The sequence below is a fragment of the Lynx canadensis genome, chromosome E1, assembly GCF_007474595.2.
Source record: "Lynx canadensis isolate LIC74 chromosome E1, mLynCan4.pri.v2, whole genome shotgun sequence".
In the NCBI taxonomy this organism is placed as follows: domain Eukaryota; kingdom Metazoa; phylum Chordata; class Mammalia; order Carnivora; family Felidae; genus Lynx; species Lynx canadensis.
Window position 1 is genome coordinate 5,508,584 of NC_044316.2, and position 9,507 is coordinate 5,518,090.

Sequence of the window (9,507 nt, forward strand, 5' to 3'; positions counted from 1 at the left end):
CCGATGCCCTGCGAGTGGGGGCAATCTGTGCAAGAAGGCTGAAAGAGAAAAGCAGAAGGCAGAAGCAGAGGGCCTGGGGGGGGATGCCCACGGTGATGAGGCAGCAGTAGGAAGAGGAGCCCGAAAAGGCGAGCGAGGAGTGCTCTGCTCACTCCCGAACATTCTGAAAGGCTTGTTCTCCAGAAGGAGCTAACGCCTCCTGCGTGCAGAAGGAGCCATTCATCCCTCCTCTTCCTCTCTTCTTTTTCCACCTGCTGCTGGGGCACGAGGGTAGGCAAGACCCGGTCTCTGCCCCGTGAGCCGCTCACAGCCTGGGGGAGGCAAGGTTTCCTCCGCGTCTCTTCGTCGGGGGCTACGCTTTCCCCAGGAGCTGGCGGCGAGACCCTTAAGAGGGAAGGTAGACTGTGTCGACTTGATTAACCAGAGAGCATTAACTGGGTCCTTATTTTGGGCCAAGCACGGTGAAGTCATCAGCCAAACGGGAAAGCAAGGGGTGTACTGTTAAGGATATTCCAGTCTTTGGAGATCCCCAAGAGCACATCAAGTCAAATGATTAGAGACCACATAGACACGGAAATGCGTGGCATTGTCTAGGAAAGCGGCAACGGGGGCTTGAGGACCAGATGTCACAGGGGGCTGAAAAGACGTGACGTGGCTGGAGCGGAGAGTCTTGAGCGAAGAGCCAATCTGGGCACAGGACGAGTAAGGAAGGACATTGCAATAGGAGAGAGAGGCTGAGCAGGGGGGCAGGGGTGATCATGGTGGAGGCCGAGGGCGAGGAAGAGCTGGCCTTGGCTCAGCAGCACGAATTGGAGGACAGAGCGGGGTGGGTAGGAGCACCCAGAAATGTTGCATTTGGAAGCGGGTGAGCTGAGCAATGCCCTCGGTGGCAGGACGGTGCCAACAGGCAGAGGGAAGCTCCTTCTTTCTCCAGCATCACTGAAAGTGAAGCAGTAGGAGCAAAGGACTGGTGGCTGTCACCCAGCTCCGGAGAGCAGTGCTCCCAGCTTCCTGCCCACCCCGCTTCCTGGCGTCTGTCCCGATCCATGCCAGGGAGGCTCTTTCTGTACGGCATGTTCTGATCTCTCGGGGACGTAGAGCGTCCCTCACCCCCTCACATATGTACCGAGCTGGCATGAATGCCAGCTCATTGGCTGGGCTCCCTTGGCTCCACCCCCAGCGTTTAGGGGTACCAGCGAAGGCAGGAAGGATAGAGAAGCTGGGAGTTCCCTGTAGTGAGGCTGCCCTTGGACCAAGCCTGGCACTTCTTCTCTTCGTCCCCCGGTTCATAGAATTCCTGACTTCTGGAGTTCGGCACTCTCTCTGCCAAGAGGCGTGGCGAGCCGCAGCCTGGCCCTTCTCTGGGTGCCCCAAACCAAAGAGTATGGAGGGACAATGAGAGAGCCACCTGCCCACCTCATTTCGGGGAATGGCACCACCGTTTCCACTGTTGATTTCTTGCTAAGGCTCAGAAAGTCAGTCAAGCACCAAGACATGCCTTCCTGCCTGCTTCCTTCCTGCCCAACCACCCCCCTCCCCCACACCCGCATCTTCTCTCTCCCCCCAACCCCTGTGCTCTTCCTAACGTGGCCCCCAGAACTTTTGGGGAAGGAACTGGAGGAGGAGGGAGTGGCTTCGTAGGTGGCCTGTCAGGGGCGGGGTTTGGGGAGGCCCGAGGCGGAAGGGGGGACCTGAGGGCTGGCATTGAGGGACGGAATAACGTCATGGGCAGCGTGGGATGGAGTCTCAGTGAGCCTGGGTCCTGGACCCCGTCCTGTGAGTACGTGGACGAGACCACCGTCACCCCACCTATTTCCAACGGAGATTTTTTTCCCCCTGGGCCTGAGAGCTGTTAGGGACAGGACAGAACTTTCACACAATTTTAGGACCGCCCTCAGCTCCATCAGGCTTACGTTGTCGTCAGAAAGCACAGCGGCGCGCAGGGAGAAGGAGTCTGTCATTCAAAGAGGGACAGGCCACCAGCACGGCCAGCGGCGGCTAAAACTGCACTCGTCCCTAGCCTTCGAGGCAACTGGAACTGAGCACGGGGGAAACCAAGTCACCAGCACCACCCACGTTCTAGTACAGGGGGGCCAGGAAAGCAGGATAGGGAGTGAGAGCTAGAACTCGGATCCTCCCCTCCTGCCGGCCCATCGTCCTCGCCAACGCGACGCACCCCACCCCCTTCTTTTGCAGAAAAGCCACGGATGAACAACATCCTGACGTCGGCCACGGAGCCCTATGACCTCTCCTTCTCCCGCTCCTTCCAGAACTTGGCCCACCTGCCCCCATCCTATGAGTCTGCGGTGAAGACCCACCCCAGCAGGTACTCATCCCTGAAGCGGCTAAGTAAGTACCATTACCTCGCGTTTGGGGTCTGCTCCGGGGCCTTTGCGACACCTTCCTGCGCTTCCCTCTCTTGCCCTACACCGGAGGGGACGGGTGTGGAGTTTCAAGAATAAAGAGTAAGGTGTAGCCTGGGAAGAGCGGACGGGAAGCCCCTTGTGTCTGTTCACTATGGCCTGGATCCGTGTCCCCGTGGATAGGGTGGAGGCCACGGAATCATCAGACCCACGTTCCCATGGGAGGCAGCGCCACGGACGAGTTGAACCGCAAGAGAAAGCCTTCCCCCAGCCTCACCCAGCACCCGCCACCTTCAAACCACGCTTCCTCATGCTCTACCTTACCTTAGAGTGGAGGCTACCGGTGCCAGAGCCTTGTGTGAGACCCTTCCCAGAGACCCGGCTTTGGAAGGGCCCGGAAACCAGCTCCCTCTCTAACCCGGCCAACGCTGTCTTGAGAACCCGAGCCTCCCCTCTCCCATGCACACACCCCGTTGCCTCGCGGAGCGCCGTTCCTCCGGTGGTCCCAGCTCTGCCACTTGAGTCTGGGGGTGGGGGGGGGGGATCTGAACATGGATGGGCTTAAGACCCATGAAGACCCATTACAATGTCAACAAGGTACATGGAGAGGCCAACAAGAAGAGGAGAGGTCTTCTTTCCTAGCTTTCTGACCCTTGGACCTCCTGCCTCCATGCCCTCACGGGTCTGTTTTCATAACCACCCAGCTGGGGGGCCGAGTCTTTACTTGACGCTCTGGGGTAACCTGCCCTGACGGAGTCCATCCCGTGGGTCCACATCAGCCACCTCCGCGGTGAGCTTCTACGGTTAGAAGCGGGGGTCCCTGATGACCCGAGGGCTCGATGAACGGCGGGGAAGAGGGAGGCAGGACCCACCCATCCGTGACTCTCTGGGAAACCCGGGAAGCAGTCAGAATTGCTTTTCCAGAGATTTAGAAAACCGCAGGACGCCTCATTCCTGAAATTCGGGCCAAAGCAGGCTCGCGTGTGTCCTGGGTACACTCAAGGGTGTGGCAGTCAGTGTGAGCGTGGGAGGGCCTCCCGGATGGAGAGGACGGGTGGAGCGTTGAGCGAAGTCCAAATATAGGACTGCCTTGGCCATGTTGTGGGCACAGGCGACGTGGGTGTAGGCTTGATTCTGGGCGTGTGTGGGACTGGGGGCGGGTGCTGGTTTCCTGTGGGCTGGCTGTCACCGCAGGGGGGGGTGTTACTATGTTCCTAAGTTACCAGCTAAGCGTTTTCACGAGTGCCTCTTGGTCGATGCGTCTCGCACTTCGCTGTAGCGGGAGTCTGGTTCCGCAACCCGGCTTCCCTGGAGCGAGGCTCTGAACTTCCTCAGAAGGCCGCCAACCGCCCCCCCCGGGGGTTTCCGCAAGACCCGGTCTCTCTCAGGACCACGGTGTGGTCGAAGCGGGATTTCAGGGGCTTGGCTGTGCCATCAACTGTGCCTTGAGCCCCCTGGGGACCTCGAGGGAGCCCGTCCACCCTTGGAGACTCAAGGTGGTCCCAGACCAGAGGCATCAGCATTGCCTGGGAGCCGGGTGGAGACGCAGACTCTCGGGTCCAGCCCAGGCCAGGAGGTCTGAACCAGAACCTGCGTCTAACAAGACCCTGGGGACTGGTTTGCACTCCTCCACCCATCTGGGCTGTGCTGTCACACTGTCACCCCAGCTGACTCCTCTCTCTCTCTCTCTCTCTGTCTGTCTCTCTCCCCAGCTGACAAAGAGGCTGACGAATATTACATGAGGCGGCGGCATCTGCCTGACCTGGCCGCCCGCGGCACCCTCCCCCTCAACGTCATCCAGATGTCCCAGAAGCCCTTACCGCGGGAGCGGCCCCGCCGGCCCATCCGGGCCATGTCACAGGACAGGGTTCTGTCCCCACAGCGGGGCCTGCCCGACGACTTCGGCTTGCCCTATGACCGCATCCTGTCCGACGAGCAGCTGCTCTCCACGGAGCGCCTGCACTCCCAGGACCCGCTGCTGTCCCCGGAGCGGACGGCCTTCCCCGAGCAGTCCCTGTCGCGGGCCCTCTCGCACACGGACGTCTTTGTGTCCACGCCCGTGCTGGACCGCTACCGCATGACCAAGATGCACTCCCATCCCAGTGCCTCCAATAACTCCTACGCCACCCTGGGCCAGAGCCAGACGGCCGCCAGGCGCCAGGCCTTCGCCTCCCGCAGACACAACACGGTGGAGCAGTCGCACTACATCCCGGGCCACCACACCTGCTACACGGCCAGCAAGACGGAAGTGACCGTGTGACTGGCCGGGCGGGGCGGGGCGGGGCCGGGAGCGGAGCCCCTAGCCGCGTGTGGCCGCCCTGCCTTGTCCCCTCTGCGGGAGGTGGGGGCGCGCCGCCTCTGCCCAGAAAGCCATACGCCGGGAGACACGGCCCCGGTGGCCTGGCCAGGCACACTCACACCTGGGATCTAGAGCGATCTCTCTCACTCTTCCAGAAGCATCCAGGGGAGTGAGGGGAGGGGCTAGGCCCCAGCCCCGCCTCCCCCCCCCCCCCCCACCACTAACTCCCTTCAGCCCCATGTCCCGCCCCCCCCCGCAGGTTCTGTCGGCGGAGAGACCCTGGGCTGACCTTGGTCCCAAGCCCCCCATCCCCCGGGTTTGGACTGGCCAGCAGGTGCAGTCAACGGGCTGACCAAATAGGCTACTTGGTCTCATTCATTTCCCTTCGACCGCATCACAGAAATCTTCTAGTGCCTACAAACTGTCTGCTTGCTCTCTCAGAGCCAGGGAGCTGCTGTGTCCATAAGCACAATAACGTTCTCTTCTGCCTGCTGGAACTCTCTGGTCCCCACCGAGTGGCCCTTCCCCCCGCCCTGCGCCCCTCCCCCAAAGCCCCAGGATAGGGAGGGGTTCCCTTTCTTCAGCTGCCTCCCACCCCCCCCCCCACCCAGTTCTAGCTGGTTGCCCCACCTGCAGCCCCCGCCCCCCACCGACCCCCTCCTCGGGCTCTAGGCGTTTGTTTGGCCCCCGAGCTCTCTGGGGCTTTGCTGGAGCCCACCCAGAGGAAAGTCACAATGGGGTACAGGGACTTTGGGGGGTGTCCTCCCCATCAACCTATGTCCACCCTTCCTCCAGGCCTCTAGGTCTGAACTATGGCCTGACACTCAGGCCTGCCTTCCCCTCCTTTGCTCTGCTCCCCAGAGGCCTCTCTGCCCGTGGCCAGAGAGCAGAAGGTGGGGAGAGCCACTGTGATGCCCCGGGGCCTCAGGGGCTCGCCATCCCCATCGCCCCGGGCTCTGCCTGTCTCCCACCGCGCAGGCTGAGGCAGAGGCCTCTAGAGAGGGTGGCTTGGCCCCCAGTGTTGGAGGACCCCAGGCAGTGGCCTTGAACCGTGCCCACCCCTCTCTCCCCACCGCTGCCCACCCACTTGGCCCCTTCTCTGTTCAGTGCTCCTTCTCCCTGCCCCCTCCCCACTCCCCCTGCCCTTCCATTTCTCTCTCCTGGCTGTTGCTGCTTCAGACCAGTGCCTCTTCTGGATCAAAGCAACAGAGACCCATGGGCAAATGCAGACAATGCTACTCCAGGGCTCTGGGTCTGGGGATTAACTGGGCAGCTCCCCACCCCTCCCCTGCAGGGGGCACTTGGGCACGGGGCGGACCCAGGCCTTCAGCTCTATTGGGGGACTGGCCCCTGCCAGCCCATCTCAGCCCCTTCTCTGCCTCCAACGTGGGCAGGGGGCAGGGTGTAACAGCCTCCTGGAGAATGAACCGTGAACTAAGCAGCATCCAACTCCCGAAGACCAGAGCCTGGGGGGAGAGAAGGGTCTCCCCCATTCTCAGGGCCAGGGCACTTCCTTGGGCTGGGGCGGGGGGAATCAGCCCCAGACTGGCAGGTAAAGGTATGATACAAAAATATACGACTGTCGCCACACTCAGACTCCAAAAGCAATGACCTTAAACTGGGGTTTTAGGTTCCCCCAGTTCTGCATACAACATGTATGGTCCTTTAACACGGGGGTCGGGCAGGAAGAACCCCCCCCCCCCCAGCGTCAGCCCTTGGAATTTTTAATCTCACCACGTCGACGATCCACCGAAAACTCAATCGGCTGAGTCCTTTTACTTATTTCAAGAATTCCAAAGCTCTTGTCTCCCCCTCAAGGCTCATCATGAGGGGATTAAGGCTGGATGGAGGTGGTGAACACAGCTCTCAGCTTCCCCACTGGGGGAGCATCACTGAGACTGTGAGGCTGTGAGGACAGGGATCACTCTCTGCTTTCCTCCCCTACAAACACATAAACCTTCTCAAGGGGCTGGTCCCCAAGGTTTTATGAGCGTTTGTTCCGGAAGGCAAGGCTGAGAGGGCTGGGGGGAGGAAGCCAATCTAAATGGAGCAGTAGGGCACTCCCAGAGACGAGAGTGTACCTCTCACAGCTGGTCCCCCTAAACCCACTGTCCTCTAATCCAGCCTCCCCTCTAAGGCTGCCTGCTGGTGCGGAGGGGAAAGGGTGAACATCCCCTCCCCAGGTGTCTGCACACATACACACGCCGAACCAGAAACCTGATCTCATCCCGGGTCAGAAGCATCTTGGCACTGAGTTCTGCAGCCGTCAGCATGATGCTTCTCCCCTGCCCTGTCTGTCTGCCTGTCTGTCTCAGGGGTTGTTTGATAGGTTGATTCCAAAGCATTTCTCATCCCAGCCTTATTGCTGTCTGGTTCAAAACCTCTGCTGTCAGTCAGATCAGAAAATCCTACCTAACGCTTACTTTATTTAAATTATTCTTCTGCTTCTCGCTTGGGTCAGGAAGGAAGGGAGGAAGGAAAGAAAGAAAGAAGGAAGGAGTGGAGGGAGGAAGGAAGAAAGGAAAGGAGGGAGGGAGGGCAGGAGGAAGGAAGGAAGGAAGGAAGGAAGGAAGGAAGGAAGGAAGGAAGGAAGGAGAAAGAGAGAAGTCTACAAACTTGCCCCAATTCAGTCCCTCATTTAAAAAGCCATAAAATTATGTCTCCACTGGGATACAGAAACATCTCATTTATTCAACTGCCCAACCACGTTTGCAGAACAAGCAAAGCCACATGACCAGGCAAGCTCACATAACAGGTAAGAGAAGGTTCTGGGCTGGAACCCAGATAGATACCCTGACTGCCAGCCCCACCAGGCTGGTGGCCACTAAGCACCACTAGGCATAGAAGGGCCATCCGTTCCCCGTGGTGAAAGCCCTCCTTTCCCAGCAAGGGCAGCTCAGAGCCCTCAACTTCCTTCTGCTTGTTGTGGTCTCTGTGTGTGTCTCCATTGCTCCGGTGGGAATGGATGGGGCTCTGCATAGGCTCTCTCCTGCCCTGAAGGATCTCACAGGTCCCCTTGGTCTTTGACGGCAGTGAAGCTCTCGCCATCCTTCATGCCCTTCCGCCTTTCCCGTCTTGCTTCTTCCCGTTAACTCGTGGCTCCATAAGTTCGTAAGTCACAAAGGCTTTCCCAAGAATTCCTGGATCCCCCAGACTGGAGTTGTACCCTCGGGACTTCCCCAGTGCCTTGGGTGAAAGTTCCAGACTTTCCCCTTAGCTCAAACTTCTCCCCTCTTTCCACTCTCACACCCAGAAACTCCTATTTTAACCTCAGTCTTCTATGCCATTTCCAGTTTTTCCCTCCTCTCAACTCCCTGGCCCTGCCCTCTTCCTCCATTTACCTCCCTCCATCCCTAATGTGTTTACCTCCATCCTGCTATCCTCTAAGTTCTAAAACTTAGAGCCCTCGGTGAAAACAAGCAAGGAATGACACATTCTTCAAGACTTCTGTTGGCCTTCCTGGTTTATCCTTCACCTCCTTCCCCCACAAGATGATTCTCCAGGCCATGCAGCCAAGGGCTCTACCTCTCTGATCTTTGGGAGGTTAGGGAGAGAAGCTGGCCTGTCGGAGACATCATGGTTTGAAGGTCGGCTTTGGTTTCTGCAGCTGGAAATTCCCTGAAGCTCCTGCCCAGCCTGCCACGAGCCCAGAGGCTCCTGTTCTGGCCAAAGATTCATATCCTTGGTGGCTCTCGGCCACTGTGCCACCTTGCTTACATCCGTCCTGCTCGTATGTGTCACGGATTTTCCCCCTTTCTCTCAAAAGACGGGAGAGCCTCATGACTCTCCAGGTGTGGAGAAATCTCCATTACCAGTAGCCCTGCCACCAAAAAATCCATTTTTCTTCAGAGATGCTTGGCCACCAGCCTTCCTTCCATCCTCAGATTCCATCCACACAAGTGTGGACTTGACCCGAGGTCGTCTGAAGGGGCTGCTGGTGACCTGGACCCTAGACCTCACCACCTGCTCTGAGAAGAGTTGACATGTCACCTCCCACAGACATTCCTTCCACCGTCCTCCCTGAACCTGGGACATTTCGCTCTGGAGTATTTTCAAGGAAGCTTGTTGTGTTTTAATGAAGTATTTTTCAGGGTTCAAATGTTATTTTTTATAAATGCAGCATTTTAATGACAGACTCAATATGAAAGATAGGTCTTCCTGGGCTCTATATTTAATTTCACAAGGCAGCATGCCACAGGAGGGAAAAGCACAGGGCTAAGGCTCTTGGGGACATGGCTTTGTCTCCATCTTGCTGTGTGACCAAGGACGAGTCATGTTCCCTCTCAGTGCCTCAGTTTCCCATCTGTAGAACGAGGGGCTTTGACTAGGTGAGCTTTGAAGTTTCATCCAGCTCTTACGTCCTAGGGCCTTCATTCCCCATTGGCACCCCCTCCTTTCTTCACGTTCCTCCCCACCTCAAATGAGCTGCACACATAACGCCTGCCCCATGATCACATCCTCAGATGCCTTGGGTGGCCACTAGCCCCCTTGCTAGAGTCTGAGGTGGGCTCCGTGGTCTCGGCCACCCAGAGATGCTCATACCTGCAGGGGTAAGGCCCTACCCATTCAACAGGTTACCAACAGCGTTCACAAAAGCCCTCTCGCATGGACACATCTAAATTATCCCGGGTGTCTGTGTCACTGAGGCATTCCGAATTTGAAGTGTTCATTGTGATGTGGTCCTTGAAGCTGGAGGGAGGCGGTTCTGACTTCAGAGAGAGGCCAGGCTGGAGGAGACAGGCCCAGAGGGTGCCCCACAGGGGTGTCAGGTTTGTATTTGAGGACAGCTTGGAAATGCATTTCAAGCCACAGAGGAGAACACACGGCAAAAGGTCCGTGTTGAAA

The 9,507-nt window shown here is 58.2% G+C and overlaps 1 protein-coding gene across 3 annotated transcripts in view; it reads left to right on the forward strand.

Annotated features, from left to right (window-relative positions):
- Positions 1-4,623, forward strand: part of SHISA6 (shisa family member 6) — a 278,102-nt gene extending 273,479 nt beyond the window's left edge. For all 3 annotated transcript variants that reach the window (XM_030296725.1, XM_030296726.1, XM_030296727.1), the window contains 2 exons: positions 2,197-2,349; positions 4,076-4,623. In XM_030296725.1, the coding sequence (XP_030152585.1) occupies positions 2,197-2,349; positions 4,076-4,623 (701 nt within the window). The remainder of the gene's footprint in view (positions 1-2,196; positions 2,350-4,075) is intronic.
- Positions 4,624-9,507: the final 4,884 nt, after the last annotated feature.